At 50.8% G+C, this 20,365-nt stretch overlaps 3 protein-coding genes and 1 pseudogene across 8 annotated transcripts; 2 read left to right on the forward strand and 2 right to left on the reverse strand.

Annotated features, from left to right (window-relative positions):
- Positions 1-453: 453 nt before the first annotated feature.
- CBLN3 (cerebellin 3 precursor) lies at positions 454-3,769 on the reverse strand. The gene is made up of 3 exons (XM_032265509.1): positions 2,658-3,769; positions 2,210-2,329; positions 454-1,911 (listed from the first exon to the last, which is right to left on the reverse strand). Exons 1-3 carry the CDS (start codon positions 2,955-2,957, stop codon positions 1,714-1,716), a joined length of 618 nt encoding a protein of 205 aa, XP_032121400.1. The 5' UTR covers positions 2,958-3,769; the 3' UTR covers positions 454-1,713.
- KHNYN (KH and NYN domain containing) lies at positions 3,204-15,253 on the forward strand. Of its 6 annotated transcripts, XM_032265504.1 has the most exons (9): positions 3,204-3,294; positions 4,079-4,093; positions 4,662-4,879; positions 5,366-6,501; positions 6,643-6,773; positions 6,857-6,953; positions 9,991-10,098; positions 10,290-10,391; positions 10,935-12,316. In XM_032265504.1, exons 1-9 carry the CDS (start codon positions 3,204-3,206, stop codon positions 11,182-11,184), a joined length of 2,148 nt encoding a protein of 715 aa, XP_032121395.1. In that variant the 3' UTR covers positions 11,185-12,316. The 6 variants fall into 6 exon arrangements, with proteins under 6 accessions (XP_032121395.1, XP_032121391.1, XP_032121393.1 ...); XM_032265500.1 differs by lacking the exons at positions 3,204-3,294; positions 4,079-4,093 and adding an exon at positions 3,837-3,924 and having other exon boundaries at positions 9,970-10,098; XM_032265502.1 differs by lacking the exons at positions 3,204-3,294; positions 4,079-4,093 and adding an exon at positions 3,838-3,924 and having other exon boundaries at positions 10,935-15,253.
- Positions 13,678-16,731, reverse strand: SDR39U1 (short chain dehydrogenase/reductase family 39U member 1). Its single transcript, XM_032265506.1, has 6 exons — positions 16,670-16,731; positions 16,266-16,372; positions 16,098-16,180; positions 15,605-15,726; positions 14,699-14,842; positions 13,678-14,405 (listed from the first exon to the last, which is right to left on the reverse strand). Exons 1-6 carry the CDS (start codon positions 16,683-16,685, stop codon positions 13,996-13,998), a joined length of 882 nt encoding a protein of 293 aa, XP_032121397.1. The 5' UTR covers positions 16,686-16,731; the 3' UTR covers positions 13,678-13,995.
- Positions 16,732-16,853: 122 nt separating this feature from the next.
- On the forward strand, positions 16,854-19,938 carry LOC116541363 (annotated as a pseudogene).
- Positions 19,939-20,365: the final 427 nt, after the last annotated feature.

The following is a 20,365-nucleotide window of genomic DNA, read 5'->3' on the forward strand; positions in this document are numbered from 1 at the left end:
CACTCGTGTTACCCAGGCTGGGGTGCAATGGCGCGATCTCTGCTTACCGCAACCTCCGCCTCCTGGGTTCAGGCAATTCTCCTGCCTCAGCCTCCTGAGTAGCTGGGATTACAGGCACGTGCCACCATGCCCAGCTAATTTTTTTTTGTATTTTTAGTAGAGATGGGGTTTCACCATGTTGACCAGGATGGTCTCGATCTCTTGACCTCATGATCGACCTGCCTCGGCCTCCCAAAGTGCTGGGATTACAGGCTTGAGCCACCGCGCCCAGCCTTTGCTATATATTTTTTTAAAATTGTGACTAATATTTGAAGCACAGCTCCAGTTTCTAAGAATGGATATCAGATTGTTCCTGATGTTGTTTTTAGGATTAGTGACAGTTCAAAAAGTTATTTCTTTTTAAAACCACAAATTCACCTTGGTATTTCCTATTTAACTCAAACATGATTAAACTTTTAAAATTTAACTTTAGCATACAGTTTAATATTTATTTTTCTCTACAACATACCTACTTGTATCCTGTAACACCCGATCCAAACTTCAATGGTATCTTCTCTTTAGTGATTGTATAGTGTCTCACTGACCACCATTCTCTAGTTGTTTTACGGACAGATTCATCCAGGCTGGGTCAATGGGACAGCGGCATAAGAAAGAGAGAGGGAGGGTTTGGCATACTGGCAGGAGAGCATCTGAAGGAATGAATCATGGAATCCCAGGTAATAGAAAGCTTAAGAAAAAGAATACGGTAGTACAGATTAGGAGAAAAAGAGATGGCGGGGATAGGCTGGAACAGGTACGGTGAAGATAACTCAGTGAGAGAGCTGGGAGGAAGGAGGCGGCAGTCAGACTGTGGAGTGACTGAAGTTCGAACGTCAAAGGTGGAGCAGTTTCAGGAGGTGGACAAACCAGAGGATGCATGGTTATCGATGTTTTCCATGGTCCACCTCCAGCTCTGTACACCCACTCTCAGCTCTGCTCACGGCCAGGGCAAACACACACACCCTAGTCTCAGGTAGGAAGGTAAAGGCCAAAGTCTATCTGGGATTTGGCACAGAAGGACAGCCAGGATTGCTGCCTGCTGGCTGCCCTGCTATACATGCAGAATGTGTACCATGTTCAGACTAGGTCATACACCCTCCTTCCTTCCTCACCAGCCATAGACTCCAGGCCCTTCCCACACTTCTGCCTGTAGTGGAGCCTCTCACCCTAGCCCATACGGTGCTGGTTTAGCTTCTGATGGTGCTGGCTGAGATCCGTGATGCTGGCATTCCTCGCAGGAAGAAGCCTGCAGGGTACGCTCAGGCTAGTCCATCTGGGCCCCTGTGGGGGCCTGTCAGGCTCACCTGTGCCACCTGTCCCAAACAGCATTGAGCAGGAAGCTGGGGTGGGGGAACAGGAGGAGCAGAGCCTGCAAAGTAGTACAGATCTCCCTTCTTGCCAAACCTTGCCCTGATCCTAGGGCTGCAGGCAGGAACAGATGCAGCAGGTGGCTGGGAGGGTAACTGGGGATGGGTGAGTGGGAAGGCCAGGTCTGGAGATGCCACAGCTCTACTCTTTTCTTAAACTTGGGTGTTTGGCACAGGGTCCCATGCAAGGAGGTGGGATACAGGCAGCCAGAGGGAGTCTCTCTCCTGCCTCTGCTGGTTCTGGGGCAAGAGAGGGCAGAAGAAAGTGGGCAGGGGCTGGATTCTTGTCCTTGAAAGGCTTGGGTCCTCAGAGGGGGAAGATGAGGAAGCCAGAGAAGCTTGAGTATTTCCAGCCACCCAGTAGATTTCCCCGACGCAGGCGCAGAGACACTCGGTCCCCAGGGTCCAAGGGCAGTAGCACAGAGCTGGTGGCTGCCTCCCGGGTCACGTCTGGGTCATTGGCAAAGGCTGAGATGACAGGCCACGTGTTCAACATCAGGCTCACCTGGGGAGGGGAGGCCAGTTAGCCCCCATCCCCCAGCTCTCAGCTCAGGACTTCCACTTTCCCAGGGGCTTCCTCTTGGGGAGCTGGAGCTTAATGGGCTCTCCTGAGAGGGCTGCGGGGTGGCCAGCGTTGGCCTCTGCACATCCTCCACACTCAATGCCAGGCAGGCCCATTCCTCCCCTGGTCCTGGCCTCCAGGACACAGGTTAATGGAGGGCCCACCCAGAGGTCAGCTGGGCTTCACTTCTTCCCCCTCTCTCCCCTCCTGAGCCTGGGATGGGGCCCAGCACTGAGGTCACCTGGACAGTTTGGCGGTTGTACACCTTCACCACATGGAACCGGAAGCTGTAGACACCCCGGACAGGGGCTACGAAGGAGCCCGAGGCCCGGTCAAAGCCACCGCCCTCGTTCACCAGCACCTGGGGGAAATGCCCATGGCTCAGCGGTACCATGGATATGGGGGGGAACAGGGGCAGGGGTGGTGAGTAATGAACAGAAGGGGTGGCAAGTAGGAGCGAATAGGAGTGAATAGATTCAAAAGAAATGGTGAGAAGGAGAAAGGAGGGGATTACGTTTGGGTGGAGGGAGGGGAAACCATCAGTGGGGTGGAAGGGCAGCCGGCCAGTTTACGGAAAGATGTAGGAAGCTGTTTTCTTAGCCTGAGGGACAGCAGAGTGGGTTTGCGCAGTCGCTTCCAGGTCCCTGCAGGGTCCTTCCAGGTCCCCTGGACAGGGGTCGGGGGATTACCTGGTCGAAGTAGATGGCCCCCGTGGTGCCATTGCCGGTTTCCCCTGCTGGCTCATGGTGGTGGCTTCTGACCGCAGCAAATGCCACTCTCCCAGGGGGCGCCTCTCCCAGGGCTGCTCCCCCGGGCCCCCCTGCAGCAGCTCTGCCAGGTTCACAGACCACCAGGCACTCCCCTTCCAGCAGGACAGGCTCTGACCCCTCCTGGGCCCACCCAGTCCCCAGGGCCAGAAGCACCAGAGCCAAGGGCAGCCCCAGACTGTGTAGGGGACCTGGTAGCCAGTGTGGCTTGGCTCCCAACATGGCCGGGTGGCTCTGCAACCCACAAGTGCCCCTGTCTTCTGCCCCTTTTCTGTTTCTGCTCCTCTCCCTGGACTCTCACCGCCGGCACCTGCTCATCTGCCCTCTCCAGGCTGGCTGCACCCCATCTCCATACCTGGGTCCCGGCTCGGTCCTGCCTCCCCCTCTCACTCCTGCTGTCACTGCAGTTCCCTCCTCCTTGGCAGAGCATGCAGTGACAGCAGTTGGGCTTTGGGAGGGAGAGGAAGGATGAAGCCGCCCTCCCGCTGGACGGGAGGGCTGCAGCCAGAGCTTCAGGGCAGCCCTTCTGGACGGGACAGCACTGGAGGCTGGACCTGGCGTGGATGGAGAACATGCGTGTGTGTGCGAGCGGTATGTGCGAGAATGTGTGAGTGTGTGCATGTCCAGAGGCAGCCCCTCAACCCCTTCCTCCTACGATTCCTCCTCTCTTCAAAATCCTCCACAAATCAACAGCCTTTCTCCGTGGCATCATTCCATTTGTTGGAAGCAAGGGGTACCCCACCCGGGGTAACCCCCACCCCCCGCCTCTTGGGAAGCTTTGGTGGAAAGTGCCACGATGTTTTGGCAGAAAGTGCTTGGGCCTAGAGCACCACCGGGCCGGTCACGCTCCCTCTTTGGTCGGCCACTTCTTCATTCGCGGGAAACAACTTTCAGCGCGTGTTCCACTTTCCGAGAAATATCTGCGTAGAACGCGCGAGGACCCCGAGGGCCGGGAGACAGACGGGAGGGCTGGCGAGAAGCGCGAGGAGCGAGCACTGGAGCCGCCGAGGGGGCTGGACCCAGCTGCCTGTCGGGGCCTCCGGGCGCGGCAGCGGAGTTGGGAGGAGGGCGCGCAGCCGGGACCCGGGCAGGCCCAGCCACGGGAGGAGCCGGGCTGACTCCGCCCCAGGCCAGGAAGTGACTCAAGAAACTGTTTGCGTGCGTTGTGGACTAGAGAGGTCCCCGTTGGGTGAGGAACCCGGGAAGGCCCGCCCAGATTCGGGCCCCCTGCCCTGGACCCCTGGGCTGGGGGCGCGGGCGAAGCGGGGGCCCGGCGGGCGCTGAGAGGACCCGAGGCCGGCGCTGGCGGCGGAGGCGGTAGGCGCGCCCCTCCCCCGCGCCAGGGAATGGGGAGCAGGGTCCGCGGTGCGGAGCGGGCCGGGCCCGGGCGGTGGCAGCAGTCCGCGGTGGGCGGGCCTGGCCCGGCCCCTGGGCCCCGGGCGGCGCTCGTGGCGTGACGGAGAGGGACAGCGGACGGCTGGGGGAGGAGTGGGAGTGGCTTGAACCTTGGAAATGGCAGATCGGGGGCCCCAAAAGACAGTCTAGTTCAAGCCCCTGCTAAGGATTCGTCTTTAAGAAGCCCCGTTGGACTCCTGGATATTGCAGAGTCTCCCAGGAGACTCCTTCTGGCCTCCAGGCCGAGCTGGAGCCCCCCACCCTTCCTGCTCAGGGCTTTGGTCATTCTTTTCCAAAGCCCAGACGCCCACCCCAGAGAGACAGTCTTGTTTACCAGGACTTCCTCTCCGGAGACAAGGCCTGTGGGACACATTCCCTCCCTACCTCCAGTGGACTCAGATGCTTGTCACCTCCTGAGGCTGTTTACTAGGGCCTTAACTAGGTGCGACCTGTTGATAGCTGGTGTAGGCCCAGAGACCAGGATTTGGGTTGAGGGTTCAGTGAGGCTCTGGCCGCCTTCTCCCCTTCCAGGGCTGGGGGCAGCAGCCATGCCTACCTGGGAGGCCTGCCCCGCGTCCCCAGACCGCTTTGCGGTGTCCGCAGAGGCTGAGACCAAGATTCGGGAACAGCAGCCCCATGTGGAGCGCATCTTCAGCGTGGGGGTGAGCGTCCTTCCGAAGGACTGTCCGGACAACCCCCACATCTGGCTGCAGCTGGAGGGCCCCAAGGAAAATACCAGCAGAGCCAAGGTGAACTCCCTCTCTCCCCCAACCCTCCTGACACCAAGGACGCTTTCCCCCAGAGGCGGGGGAGAGGAGGGGAGAGGAACGGCCTGGGCTGTCTTACTGGCAACCTCAGTGCCTCTGAGTTTTGAGGAACTTTCCGACTCTGTATTAGTTTGTAGTTTCGGCTGAATTTTTGCTGTGATGGCGTAGCCTCACAAAAATCATTCTGTGCTCTTTGGGAGAGTAGCCATATCTGGCTGAACAAGTTGGCCCCACCAAGGAATGCACTGTGGGGTGGGAGGCTGGGCCCCATTGCTTCCTTTGGGATTAGGCTAGGGTTTTAGGATGGCTCAATCATGTGCCAGTTTTGTGCTGGGAGTCTCAGTTTCTTTATCTTTAAAATGGCAATAACACCATGTGGATACTCCAGGCATTCTGGAGCTCAGGAGAGAGCAAGGAGCTTGGAGAGGTGCAGTTTACTTTTCCTGACCTTCCCTTCCTCCCAAATAGGAGTACCTGAAGGGCCTCTGCAGCCCAGAACTGCAGGATGAAATCCACTACCCGCCCAAACTACACTGCATCTTTCTGGGAGTCCAGGGCTTCTTCCTTGACTGCTTGACCTGGAGTACGTCAGCCCATCTGGTGCCCAGGGAGCCCGGCTCACTGATGATCAGTGGCCTGACTGAGGCCTTTGTCATGGCTCAGAGCCGGGTAGAAGAGCTGGTGGAGCGGCTGAGCTGGGACTTCCTGCCGGGACCATCTCCTGGAGCCTCTCAGTGTCCTGGAGTGCTGAGAGACTTCTCTGCCCTGCTGCATTCCCCTGGAGATGCCCATAGAGAGGCTCTGCTGCAGTTGCCGCTGGCTGTCCAGGAGGAGCTGCTGAGTCTGGTGCAGGAGGCATCCAGTGGGCAGGGGCCAGGAGCATTGGCTTCTTGGGAGGGGAGGAGCTCAGGCTTGCTGGGTGCTCAGTGCCAAGGAGTGAGAGCTCCCCCTAGTGACGGCAGAGAGTCCGTGGACACTGGATCTGTGGGACCCAGAGAGTCCAGGGGAGCAAGGGGAGACAGTTACGCTGTGGAGAAGGAAGGGAAACAGGGTGGTCCCAGGGAGATGGCTTTTGGGTGGAAGGAGTTGCCTGGGGAAGAGGCCTGGGAGCGAGAAGTGGGGCTCAGGCCACAGTCAGTGGGTAGAGGGGCAAGGGAATCAGCACCCCTGAAAGGGAAGACCCTGGGAAAGGAGGAGGCAACTCAGGGAGGAGGAGGGGTCTGTGTCCACCGCGAGCTTCCCAGTGCCCATGGCTCTTGTCACAGGGCAGCTCAGTCTCGAGGAGCCTCCCTCCTCCAGCGGCTCCACAATGGGAATGCCTCTCCTCCAAGGGTGCCCAGCCCTCCACCTGCACCAGAACCCCCATGGCACTGTGGAGACCGGGGTGACTGGGGAGATGGGGGGGACAGGGGAGACAAGCAGCAGGCCACAGCACGAGGTCGGGGGCCTCACTGGAAACGAGGTGCCCGAGGGGGCAACTTGGTGACTGGCACACAGCGTTTCAAGGAGGCCCTGCAGGACCCTTTCACCCTGTGCCTTGCCAATGTGCCTGGCCAGCCAGACCTCCGCCATATTGTCATTGACGGCAGCAATGTGGCCATGGTGTGAGTACCTGGTGGGGCTAAGGGCCTAAGGGAGGGAGGATGAGATAGGCATCCTTGTCCACCTTGGGGATGTGTACTGAGGGGCTGGCATTGTAACCAGGGTGCCAAGCCCCTCCTCTGGCCGACCCCTTCCCACTGCAGGCATGGCCTCCAGCACTACTTCTCCAGCCGGGGCATTGCCATTGCTGTGCAGTACTTCTGGGACCGTGGCCACCGTGACATAACTGTCTTTGTGCCTCAGTGGCGCTTCAGTAAGGATGCCAAAGTTAGAGGTGAGTTGGGCCTGGTCTTCTATGTCCTGGGGTAGGCTCTGTTTCCACCTGGAGGAGAACCCTATTATGTTCTTTTTTAATAGAGAGTCACTTCCTGCAAAAGCTGCATTCCCTCAGCCTGCTCTCCCTCACACCCTCACGAGTCATGGATGGCAAGAGGATTTCCTCCTATGATGACAGGTACTTGCTCCTCTCCTGGCCCCAGGCTTGATATTCAAGGAGCCTAGCTGAAGATTGAGGGAGAGAGAAAAGCTCCTGGTGGTTTATGCTGTTTCCAAGCCTTGGTAGTGGGTAAGGGGCTAGTTATTCCTCTGTGTCCCTTAGGATTGGGTTAGGTAAACCTGCCTGGCAGCTGTGATGAGATGAACTGTAGACACCCATGTTTGCTCATTTATCATTCATCAAACAAAATGATACCTCATATTTATATAGTGCCTCACTGTCTAGAAAATACTGGTTTAGTGGAAAGATGGGGAAGCTCGTGACATAAATAGCTGACAGATGTCTTCTTATAACCTGAATTTCTAAATATGCAGAGAAACTTCCCTAACATTCTGGAAGAAACACAGTAAAGGTCAAAATAACAAATAAAATGAAGAAACACAACCCATGAATAATAGGACTTTACAAAACATGGTATGATAGAAAGATCACTGGATTTAGAATTGGAAGAGCTAAATTTGAGCCTCAGTAGCACTCCTCATTGACTTTGACTGTGGACTCATGTCTTAGTGAATTAACCTCTTTCTCTCAGGGTCTTCCTCCATTCATGTACCCTCCTTGTGAATATATGAAAAAGATAAGGTGTGTGCCTTGCTCAAGGTGTGCTCGGCAAGAGTACAGTGACATTCCTTCCTAACTTTGCACACACCTATTCAAGTGTGGCAGCGGGTCTATCTCCAGTCTATAGTCGTGGAGACAGAGGGTCAGAGTGGTTACCTCTCTTAGCAAAGGGAAATTAGACCTCAAAACTGTCAGATGATATGAATGAAAATACAAGGCACACTTCTACCATAGTCTGCATAGGTAATGTGAGGAATGAACAGATTTTCGAAAGCCAATTAACCAAGTTAAAATACTTAACAAGTTCTTTATTCCCTAGGACATTATTTAGATTTTAAAAATTAGTTTCCAAATCATAGTGATTATATACTTTGTCTTTTCAAACATGTACCTTCTATTCCTTAACAAGTAAATGGTATTCTACAAAATGGTTTACTTTCTCCCAATGTTATTCTACTTATGTATAGATGTCACAGATTACCCAAGATATGGAACCTTCTTTCCACACCTGCATTGAAACAGAATTGAAACTGAAGATTGAGTTCGTTTTAATGACTGTTAAAGGCATGTGTCTGCCCAGTTGTGTGGGACCTGGTGGGCAGATAACATAATATAAATTGGGAATTTGTCCAATAACAGTGAATAAGCACAGTGGTGCACAGCGTAGGCATAGTGAATGAATGTTGCTGAACAACATACTGTGTAATGAGATCATAGTAAAATATACTTAACCAGAAAATACCGTTTGCATGCCATAAGTGTACCATATATATTTGTAAGTCATTTCCTTAATTTGTTTCCCAGATGGAAGCTCAGAGCCTGTTATCCGTCACACCTGATCCTGACTCCCAGTTTCCCCATACCATGCTGTCTTTCAAATACTGACTGCTCACTTAGTACTAGGTGCCTGGCCTGCAGGAGGTGGGAACACTGGGAACAAGATCTGATTCGTGACTTTAGAGAGCCATAAGAAAATATAAATCAAACACTACAGGAACTCAGAGGGAAGGGAGCCCCCTTGTGGCTGGGGTTTTGTGGGAAAGGAGAGATTTGTGGGTTTTTGTATTGATTGAGAAAACTGTGGGATGGGCAGGATCTCTGGGTTTCTAAATCTGTTAAGAACACCACCTACCACCTCATGAGTCCTACCTTGTCTTGTAGAATTAGCATTACTGAAGTGGGGCTCAGGCATCTTTTTTTTTTTTTTGAGACAGAGTCTTGCTCTGTCACCTAGGCTGGGGTGCAATGGCGCTATCTTGGCTCACTGCAATTTCCACCTCCTGGGTTCAAGCAATTCTCCTGCCTCAGCCTCCTGAGTAGCTGGGACTACAGGCACGCATCACCACACTTGGCTAATTTTTTTGTATTTTTAGTAGAGACGGCATTTCACCATGTTGGCCAGGATGGTCTCAATCTCTTGACCTCGTGATCTGCCCTCCTGGGCCTCCCAAAGTGCTAGGATTACAGGCGTGAGCCACCGTGTCCGGCCCATCTGTTTTTTTAAAGTTCCACTGGTGATTCTGTTCCTCAGCAAGTTTTCGGAAGTGCCTTCCAGATAGAAGGAATAGTTGGAGAAACCTGGAAGTCAGCATTAGACATATTTGAAGAGCAGAGTGTAACCTGATTATTGATTTTAGCTAGAGTTGAGATTGCATTAGGGAATATTGGGAGAGAGAAGGCTGTAAGAGTGATTTGAACAGGGCTCTAGAAGGCCTTAGCTGCCAGGCCTGGGTGTGTAGACTTTATTTGGTAAATAAAGGGTGAGTGTGGAAGAGTTTTGTGTAGGGGATAAGCATACTTTCTGGGGCAGGGCAGGGGAGGCTGGAGGGTGGTGAGTGGTCAGAGGCAGGGACCCCTTGTTAGGAGGTTATGCATGATCTCAGTTGCAATATCTGAATTACTAGGATAGTTATGGTGGGCCTGGGAAGGAAGGGAGCAGAGTGCAAGGTTTTTCAAAGGCAGGACATGTTGGATTTTTGAGGGATTGGTTGGATAGGGTGGAAGACAGTGTCAGAGCTAGATCTTATTGTTTACTAACGAGACGCAAAGTGTTGTGCGAAGGACTGTGGTGAACAGATTGGATGCTACTGGGAGACCACCTTGGATTCATCTTTGTTTCCTCTCTAGCCCATGAAACCTGTATCTAGTCAGTTGCCTGTAGCTGGGCTAAGGTGGGGTACGGGGCCAGATCTCCATCACTAGAAGATGCTCATGGGAATTAGTAACACTTTTGAGGTTGAGGCCTTGGAGTGTCCCAAAGGGTTGCTGTGGTTATTTTTATTTTTATATATTTGGGGGACATACAAGTACAGTTTTTCTACACGCATAGTGGTGAAGTCTGGGCTTTTAATGTAACCATTATCCAAATAGTGAACATTGTACCCAAGAGGTACAAATTTTCAACTTCTCTCAGTTGCTGTGGTTTTGGAGACAGGTTCATGGTGAGGCTGGCTGAAGAGAAAGATGGGATAATTGTCTCCAATGATCAGTTCCGGGACCTGGCGGAGGAGTCTGAGAACTGGATGGCAATCATCAGAGAACGGTGAGAATTGGGCACAGACGCAGACCTTTTTCTAAAGCCAGCTCTGCTCTGGCCACAGGGTGAAAACTCTGGGAAGGAGGTGAAGTTTTCTTGAAGGATGGAGCCAGCAGTTTCTGGTGATACTGGTTTCAGTTGTCTGGGAGGTGGGCAAGGGCCCCCTGTATGACCATATATTCTCTTTCACCGTCCAGCCTGCTGCCCTTTACCTTTGTGGGAAACCTCTTCATGGTACCTGATGACCCACTGGGGCGAAACGGCCCCACCCTGGATGAATTTCTGAAGAAGCCAGCCAGGTAATCAATCTAGACTCCTTGTAGACAGCCTCACCCTGGCCCTCTCTTGGCAGGCCCGGAGGCTTGGGTGGAAGTGTGACCTCAGCTTTGGTCAGGTTAATTTTGCAGTGGTTTGAGTTACCTTGGCCTTGGCCATGATAAGCTTCCCAGGGAATCCTGACGTAGAACCTCCTTGCTGGGAGGGAAACACCTGCTTCCTGTTTCCCTTAATCAGCATGTTTTATGGAGTTATTTGGAAAATGGTTGTTTATACTGAGAGCCAGTTGTATTCTGCATGCCTTCTGCTGACCATTATGTAAGTGATTAATTTAGGACCAGAACTAGATCATATAAGAGTAGCAGAATTCACCATAGTTCCCAAAGTACGGTCCATCACCCCTTCAGAAGTGGGTTGATACTGCCACTCATTGGTCAACTTCAGGAACTTCAGGACTTTCCCCCAGAGCCAGGGCCAGGCAAGATAATTAAGAGATGGGTAGCCTACTAAGATCTAATTTCCCTCCCAGGATACTCATCAGCTCTTTTTGATCTGTTTCTTCCAAGGACACAGGGGCCTTCTAAGGCTCAGCATCCTTCCAGGGGCTTTGCAGAACATGGTAAACAGCAGCAGGGGAGAGAAGAGGAAAAAGGTAGTGGTGGCATTCGGAAGACCCGGGAAACAGAGCGGCTCCGACGCCAGCTGCTGGAGGTGTTTTGGGGTCAGGATCACAAGGTGGACTTTATCCTGCAGCGGGAGCCATACTGCCGGGACATTAACCAACTGTCTGAGGCCCTGCTCAGTCTCAACTTTTGAGCCTCACCTGCTTGAGTGGCTGCTGCCCCGTCAGCTCCAGCCACCTCCAGCTCAGCCCTTTCTGGGAGAGTCTCTCTGGTGCTCACACTCTTATTCAGAGGCACCCTGAGTTGATGCTTTGGATCAGGGAAGCCACTTTGGGACAGGTCCATAAAGTGATCTGATCTTACCGAGTCAGGACCTCAGCCAGCTGTCAAGAGGTTCTGCTCAGCCTTAACTTCTCAACTTTGCCTTAGCACAGGGTTTCTGTAGGGAGTGGGGGCTGCTGGGGAGGATTAGTTCTGGAGACTGAGACTGTTGGCTCCACCTCCAAGCTGAGCTGAGGTGGAGGGCAGAGTGGGTGGAAAGTGACAGGAAGTTAAGCTGTTTCTCTCTCTGGCTGCTGCTCTGGAGGGCCAGAGGACAGGATGCTCCCTGGCTGAGCTACTGGGTGTGTGGAAGGAGATGCAGGGCCCTGGTCGGGCCACAGCGTTATGTGGACTGGGCTGCAATAGGGTGGAGTGAGCTAGTGAAGAAAGCAGAGGGCCACTTGGCTTCTGGTCCCAGCTATGCCTGTTTGTGACCTTGATTGAGTTTCTCGGGCTTTACTTCCGCCTACAAATCAGGGGTAAAAATACCTGTTGAGAGGAGAAATGAGAATACAGAGGAAAGCTTCTTGGAGAAAAGGTGCTTGGACCAAGTCTCAGGTGTGTTGCCTGTGGCTGCACAGGCTCCCTAACCAAAACCTCACTTTCAGAGAGATGTGGGTCCTCTGTCTCCAGGGTCCACACCCTAGATTTTAACACTGCATTCTTACTATAACATGCCCTACAATGGCTGCATCCCTTTTGAGCAACCTCCAAAATCCACATTTACACAGTAGGTAAATTAGGGACAACTACATTATCAGAATACTCTCAGGGTTCCTATAAATGGCAGCTCTCCTGTTGTATTCACATGTTTGTTTACAGACTAACAAATGTGTTGGCAAGTCCCTGGTTAGATGCACTGCACTTGCTGGTATTGAGATGAACACATCGATTTTTCACCAAATCGATGAAGCCATGCTCTGCAATGACAGTAATAATGTGATCTGACCCTAACGTTTTTTCTATGGAAGACATATGTTGCATAAAGCGAGGCATACTTCTGCTTTGTGTGTGTGTATATGGGGAGATGGGAGGACTGACGGAAGTTGAACCAGTTGGTTCTAGATGAACCAATTATCTGGTAAATGCAAACAACCAGAGTTGGAAGGCACTTGACTGGCCACCAGACCAACTCTGCTGTCACTGGCATGCCCTCTCCACCCTGATTCCTATAGGTCATTGCCCTGGATCTGCTTGAAGTCCTCCTGTGCCGGGGAATTTACTGTCTCCAAGGTAGCACATTCCCTGTGTAGATGGTATTAATCAGTACTTCTTCTGTTAGTGCGGCCTAAAGTATGCTTTTCTGTTACTTCTACCTTTGAGGCTGATCATCCCGCCAGGAACAATACAGAGCCAGACAACTTCCTGGAGTCCAAGACCAGATAAAAAAGTAGGACAGGTGCCCTTGGGTTCTGTTCTGTGTGGGCCCTGTGGCAAGTCTCTGGACAAGATCTATTCTAGGCCCTGACTTCTGCCTTCCTCTGAATGGCACAAGCAGTTGAATACTGCATGGAGTGTGTAATGCTGATGGGGAGGGTCCTTGGGTCTTTGTGTGCTTACCCCTCCCTTTTTGGTGATTTACACCACTGCACCATACTGATCCAGGCTGGGGGCAGGTGCGTTGGAGATAGGCTGGTCAAGGAGGTGACAATGATTCAGAGATAACCCAGGGTTCCCTGAGAAGAAGAGAGTGTTTAATGTGGCCTGAACTGGTGGCTGGGGGAACTGTGTCTGGTCAAGATGGCAGATATCATAGCTTTAGGTAGGTAAAAAGGTCCTAGATGAAAACTTGGGAGTTTTTTTTTTTTCTCCTGATAGGATTGTTTATAGTTCTTGATTGGTTTCTTTTCACTTTCAGTGATGGTGGGTGTGCAGTAGACCAAAAGTATCTTCTGCCCTTTTGTGCTAAGGGCCCTGGTTGACTGAGTGGTTCCAGTCAGATGACAGGCAAGTCCTAAACTTATGGACAGGGATGCTGGCTTTGTTATGCTACAGCCTGATAAACTGGGATCACTGTGTGGTTAGTAATGCACTTGCCATTTGGTTACACAGACTGAAGGCTATCCCACACCTGGGCCTCACCTCTTCCTCTTCTGGCATCCTAATGGCACTCTGACAGCATCCAGGGTGACTATAGGGCCCAGTGGAAATGGATCACCACTCTCTCTTCTAGTCTCTACCTTTATCATAACCTGATGTCTCAAACTTGTGACCAGTTCTTTTGGCAGCCGAAGGACCAAGAAGGGAGAGGCTGAGGAGACAGACTGCCTGTTGTAACTTCCAAAACCCCATATGGGGAAAATAATCATCTAGGGTGACTTTCCTTGAAATAAATCCCAAGAGAATCTAGGCCAAAGAGATGAGCCAAGGTTAGTGAGATAATTTATTGCCTAAACTGCAGAGCATTCTCTGCACAGCATAAAGGAGAAGTGGGGCAGCAGCAGGACATACAGAGAAACCAAACTGGGAAATATTACAATGAGTTGAAAAGATTAAGGTCCCAACCTGATGAGATTACATCCTTGAGACAATAAAGTGGAGCAACAGAACAATGGGGAGGAAGAGGACTGGGGAAGGAATCTTAAGAACCAGTTGGCTTCAGCTCTCTAGAGGAGTTGAGCCTATTCAGTGTCTAACCTGGAAGCCTGTGAGGGACAGGCGTCAGGCCCTTGCCATGACCTACTTAGGCTATGACTTCCTTCAAGGCAGCCCCTAGCTCTGGGAAGGAATACTGGTAGCCAGTGGCCAGTGTTCGCCGTGGGGTCACCTTCTGGCCTTCCAGCAGCATGATGGCACGCTCTCGCCCAAAGACAGCTTGCACCACAGTGCTGGGGAGAGGGATAAAGGCTGGGCGGCCCAGGGCAGCACCCAAGGTCTGGGCAAACTCAGCATTAGTGGCAGAGGATGGAGCCACTCCATTCAGGACCCCGTGCACGTGGTTTGCTTCAAGAGCATGGGTCACAATTCCTGCCAGGTCCCCGATGTGTATCCAGGGGAAGAACTGTTGGCCTGAGCCGATGGGGCCCCCGAGGCCCAGGCGAAAGGGCAGCAGCATGTGGCCGATGGCACCACCCCCACGGCCCAGCACAACCCCTAGAGCAGGCAAGAGGGAAGGTACAGGGGGGCCTCTCAGCCTTGAAGCAGCCCCACTGCTCCTCCTGGTTTGTTTCCCCTTCCTCACTCTCCCCATGCTGTCTCGGCTCTGTAACAGAGGTGAGCAGTATGGCTCTCTTTAATACTTTACACCTTCTCTGCAGGTTGGCTAGAAGTGGTGGCATCCTTTCACTCTGTAATTGTAATCTCAGCTCTTCTGATCCCATCACTTCCCCAGCCCAGAGAAGACATTCCAACCCTGTCTGATACATACCCACGCCCCTGGTTCTCACCTGAGCGTACCACCACCTGGCGTGTACAATCTCCAGGAAGCCTGGCTGCAGCTTCCCATTTGGTTACAAGGTTGGAGAAAAAGTCAAAGTCCCCTCCTGGGCTGTCTTCATCATACTCCGCAGTCAGACTGGGCTGGTAGTAAGCTGCCGGTTGAACACACTCATTTGCCCTGGGTGTCCTTGGTCCTGCCTGGCTCTCTGCTGTGGAGGCTCCCCTTGGCCTCACCTTCTTTGGCCCTTGGGATCTCCCCATTTGGTGACAGAGCTATTTGGATATTTTCCCCTTGAGCTTCTCCATGACCTGAACTGTTCCTTCCCTGGAGGAACTCTTTGGTTGCAGGGCTAAACTTAGACGATGCTAGAGTGTAGCGGTTAAGAACAGGAACTTGGGTACCAGGCTGCCTGAGTTTAATCAGCTCCCTCATTTATTAACTCTGACTTCATGCAAATTACTTAACCTCTCTGTATAGAATTTTCACATCTTTAAAATGGGAATAATAGTACCTACCTCATAGGGTTGTTATAAGGAATAAATGATAATAAGTATAAAACACTACAAATAGTGGCTGGTGTGTGCATTATAATTGTTTGCAATTACCTGGTCCCAAAGGTGACTTAACAGCAACCAGGAACTCTGTTCCTAAAGAACTGTGGTGTGAGAAGTAAGGGACTGGGAATAGGTGGACTTTTCCCTGGCACTAAGAGTGATGCCACTCCCCACTCTTTTTCAGGGTCTAAATTTCTTAGTGAAAGTACACAAAGGTTAGGAGAAACATGCATGTATTAAGGGCCTAGGAAGTCATTTTGCCTGGAAAAGGCCAGTGCTCTGCTGTGTGCACAGCTACAGAGGTCTGAGTTACCCCCTCCCCCTGGCTAATATAAGGGGTTGGTGATTTGGGGGCATACCTACACCTGTGACTAAGACCCACACCTTGGGAGGTTGTGGGGCTTTGGTGATGGCTTTAGCCAGCAACTGGGTGGTCTCCAGGCGGCTGCTGAGAACCTCTTTTCGGAAGGTTTCATTCCATCTGTAGAAGAAACATGGGAAATAAAAAGCCACTAAATACCTAGGTGCACATATCCCTCTCTCTGTCTTTTCCTGGGAGCTGTTTTATACCTATTTCTAGTAAAACCCTGAATTTTGGCTTAAGAGAAACAGTCGGGGTCTCCTGTAGAGGGAAAGGGCATACATTTCCTGGGCATCCTGAGTATGTGAGGACTCAAGCCAACTGGCTGACTGAGTGGAGGAGCAGGTGGGCGTGGAGGAGTAGAGCAGAATGAGTAGTCTGGGATAATAGGTTTAGTTCAGATCTGGCAGTTGCATTACCCATGGAGGTTCTCATCAGTCGGACACTCTCCTCCCTATGCTCTAGTGGGTATCAGCTTTAGGGCCGCTGACCTTCGGAGAGGGTTGAGGATGTTCTCTCCGGCCAGGTTGACGGCGGCATCGCAGCTCGGCAGCCCGGAAGTAGCGAGCTCATCCTGTCGGAGAAAGCACACAGTTCCCCTGCCCGGCCCTATGCCAACCAACTCTGCCTTGCCACCCCCGTCTAGAGGATGGGCGTACCCACGAGATCCGGCCGGGTCCAGGCTGTCGGGAGACGAACGTCACTTCGTGGCCCCTGGCATTCAGCAGCTTGGTTAGGGCTGTCCCAATGAAGCCTGTCCCGCCACCTGATCGGCAAAACACAAATTGTTTATATTCCCGGGGAGTCAGGTGGCGGCGCCTTCCGTCCCCGCTGTGACCCCCTATTCCGGCGCCATCCCATCTGACACTAGACTTCTCCCCACCTCTCCCCCTCCCCGCGTTGCAGAGCTGACAGGTCACAGGGATTAGGGAGATTCGGCTTTTCTGGCTAGGAGGCCAAGGCAAGGTTGTCTGTGCACGACACAGTGCCCTCCCGGAAGCGGCTTCCCAACCCTCAATATCGGACTAATCCCGCCCCTCACTCCCTTTCTGCCTTCTCTCACCCACAAGCACACGCATAGCGACTAGGACCTAAAGCGCCTGCGCAAGGTTTAGAGTTTACCTCACTTCGGACGCGACTGCGACCTCTCTGCGCATGCCTTTTTTGGGAAGCGCGTTCCCATCGAGGTCTTCCTCTAGTGCTTGGCCCTTCTCGGCAACCCGGAAAAACTTGTCTGGCAAGTGAGGCGGGGAGGCGCGCGGTGGGAGGGATTAATGGACCCGGAAAGGGCACAGGAGGGAAGACTTTAGTGTAAAAAGCCAACCAAAGCAAACCTAAACCAACAAAACCCTTCACCTAAAACCCAAAGCTACCCAGACTGCAGAATTCTGGATGTCTATTAAGTTGTCGGGTTAGTAATGCAAGAGAGCCCTTCCACCGGTAATCTGGATTTCTTTTCGCTAGGCCGGTTTTTTCTTTTCCCTCTTCACGCTGCCTCCTAACAGCATTTAAACATTCCAAAGTTCTCCTCATATTAAAATAACCCTTCTCCAGACCTTTTTTCCTCCAGCTACTATTTTTTTTTTTTGACTTCATAGCCAAACTTCCCAAACGTGTGCTTTCCATTTTCTACTTATTTCACTCCCATGGGGTTTGTGTCTTTATCATTCATTTCCTCACTCTCCAGAAACAAAAGTTTCCCATGTGTCACCAAATCTGATGCCTAGTTTTCAGCTAGTTTTCTTGACCTTTCAGTATCATTGGGCATCTGCTGATTTCTTCCTCTCTTTGAAAATGTTTGGCCTCAGTGAAAGACGCTCTCTTCTGGGTTTCTCTTAGCTTTTTTCAGTCTCTGATGCTCGCTTTACCTCTGCTAAGTTCTCAAAACATGGGTATTCCTTAGAGCTGGGTCCTAGGACCTTCTCTTCCCACTCTGCACTTTTTCCCTAGGCATCTATGCCTTGAATTCAGTTACCAGTCTTTTACAGAAGACATATGAAACTCAGATCTCTGAGTCCCTAATCCCTATAACAACTTCTTATTACACACCTAGTTTTGGATGTCTGAAACCCTGTTGATTTTAAATACTGAATCTCTCCCAGATTTATCTAAGAGGGGTCTTTGAAAAGTTCATGGAACTGCCTCGTGGCACCTGCCCCCTTCTGCGCGGTCACACTGAGCTAACGCCTGAGCCTGGAAGCAGGCGGCAGACCCTCAGCTTCGCCTACCGCCTCCCTACCATGGACCCCTGCAAAGTGAACGAGGTTTGCGCCTTTGTGAAGATGTGTAAGTGGCATCCAAGCGTTCTGCACACTGAGGAAATGCGCTTCCTGAGGGAGTGGGTGGAGAGTATGGGGGCTAAAATACCACCTGCTACTCAGAAAGCTAAATCAGAAGAAAATACCAAGGAAGAAAAACCTGATAGTAAGAAGGTGGAGGAAGACTTAAAGGCAGATGAACCATCAAGTGAGGAAAGTGATCTAGAAATTGATAATGAAGGTGTGATTGAGTCAGACACTGATGCCCCTCGAGAAATGGGAGATGAAAATGCAGAGATAACAGAGGTGATGATGGAACAGGCAACTGATAAGAAAGTGGCTGCTATTGAAGCCCTAAAGATGATGAATTGCAGAAAGCCATTGACTTATTCACAGGTGCCATCAGGTTGAATCCTCGCTTGGCCATTTTGTATGCCAAGAAGGCCAGTGTCTTCGTCAAATTATGGAAGCCAAACGCTGCCATCTGAGACTGTGACAGAGCCATTGAAATAAATCCTGATTCAGCTCAGCCTTATAAGTGGCAAGGGAAAGCACACAGACTTGTAGGCCACTGGGAGGAAGCAGCCCATGATCTTGCCCTTGCCTGTAAATTGGATTATGATGAAGTTGTGAGTGCAATGCTGAAAGAAGTTCAACCTAGGGCACAGAAAATCGCAGAACATCAGAGAAAGTATGAGCAAAAACGTGAAAAGCGAGAGATCAAAGAAAGAACAGAAAGTTAAGAAGGCTTGAGAAAAGCATGAGTGAGCCCAGAGGGAGGAAGAAGCCAGATGACAGTCAGGAGCTCAGTATGGCTCTTTTCCAGGTGGTTTTCCTGGGGAAATGCCTGGTGGTTTTCCCAGATGAATGCCTGGAATGGGAGGGGGCATGCCTGGAATGGCCAGAATGCCTGGACTCAATGAAATTCTTAGTGATCCAGAGGTTCTTGCAGCAATGCAGGATCCAGAAGTTTTGGTGGCCTTCCAGGATGTGCCTCAGAACCCAGCAAATATGTCAAAATACAGAGCAACCCAAAGGTTATGAGTCTTATCAGCAAATTGTCAGCCAAATTTGGAGGTCAAGTGTAATGCCCTTCTGATAAATAAAGCCTTTGCTGAAGGAAAAGAAACCTAGATCACCTTATGGATGTCACAATAATAAAAGTAGTGTACCTCTGACCTTCTCATCAAGAGGGCTGGGGTGCTTTGAAGATAATCCCTATTCCACTCCCCTAAATGCAGCTGAAGCATTTTACAGTGGTTTGCCATTAGGGTATTCATTCAGATAATGTTTTCCTACTAGGAATTACAAACTTTAAATATGTTTTAACCTTAAAAATATTTAAAACAAATTTAAAGTGTCTGTTAATTCTTACATTTTTCTTTACTAATCATTTTTGATTTTTTTTCTTTGAATTGTTGTGCAGGGAAGATACTTAATGTATAGAAGATTTTTGCTCTAATTTGAGTGAAATAAAAATTTATTAGTGCGAGGCAAACATAACTGATTTGAGGATAAAGTTTTTGTTGGATATGTGGTTCCTGAAGCATTTTGACTTGTCTTTTTAAACCCGTTATCTTTTTCTTTAAAGATTTATTTCAGTAAAACTAATTGGGGCCACCAGTATTTCAGTAGGACCTGGGTAGGAACTGGAAGTATTTGGCAGGGCAGCAGCAATCTTGCTGTGTTTTATATAACATGCATCCTTGGGCGGGTTGCCCTTAAATGTTACACTGTGGTGAAGGGATGATTATTTTATAATGCTGCAGTAGAGTTGAAGTACTTAGGTCTGTTCTTGTCTAGTATATCTAATAAATGTATCGTATTATTTCCACATAGGGGAAATAAGGGAATACTTTTCCTTTTATATTTCTATGCTTAAAATTCTCTTTCCTTGTCAAAAAATGCCCAGCTCTGTGTCTGCTTTCTACGTTTTTCTCCCTTACTTTTCTTGGGCTAAAGACAGGCTTTTTCTGCCAGTATTATCACTGCTATCATCATTAACAGCATAATTATACAAGCATATTTAATGCTGAGTTTAATTTAATATGTAATACATATGGTAATTGTAGGGTAATACCCACAACAACTATAGTTTCTTACTTGGCCATAAGAATGCTTATTTAGGCATTCTGGTAAAATCATGTCATATCAAAAGACATTGGAAAGAGGGATTCCCTTTGGTGTTTGGTCTTCCACTTAGAAAATACCTGTTGCAGGCCGGGTGCGGTGGCTCAAGCCTGTAATCCCAGCACTTTGGGAGGCCGAGGCGGATGGATCACGAGGTCAAGAGATCGAGACCATCCTGGTCAACATGGTGAAACCCCGTCTCTACTAAAAATACAAAAAATTAGCTGGACATGGTGGCACGTGCCTGTAATCCCAGCTGCTCAGGAGGCTGAGGCAGGAGAATTGCCTGAACCCAGGAGGCGGAGGTTGTGGTGAGCCGAGATCGCGCCATTGCACTCCAGCCTGGGTAACATGAGTGAAACTCTGTCTCC

This window comes from Sapajus apella, unplaced genomic scaffold (assembly GCF_009761245.1).
Source record: "Sapajus apella isolate SASKATOON/1434 unplaced genomic scaffold, GSC_monkey_1.0 scaffold151, whole genome shotgun sequence".
Lineage (NCBI taxonomy): Eukaryota > Metazoa > Chordata > Mammalia > Primates > Cebidae > Sapajus > Sapajus apella.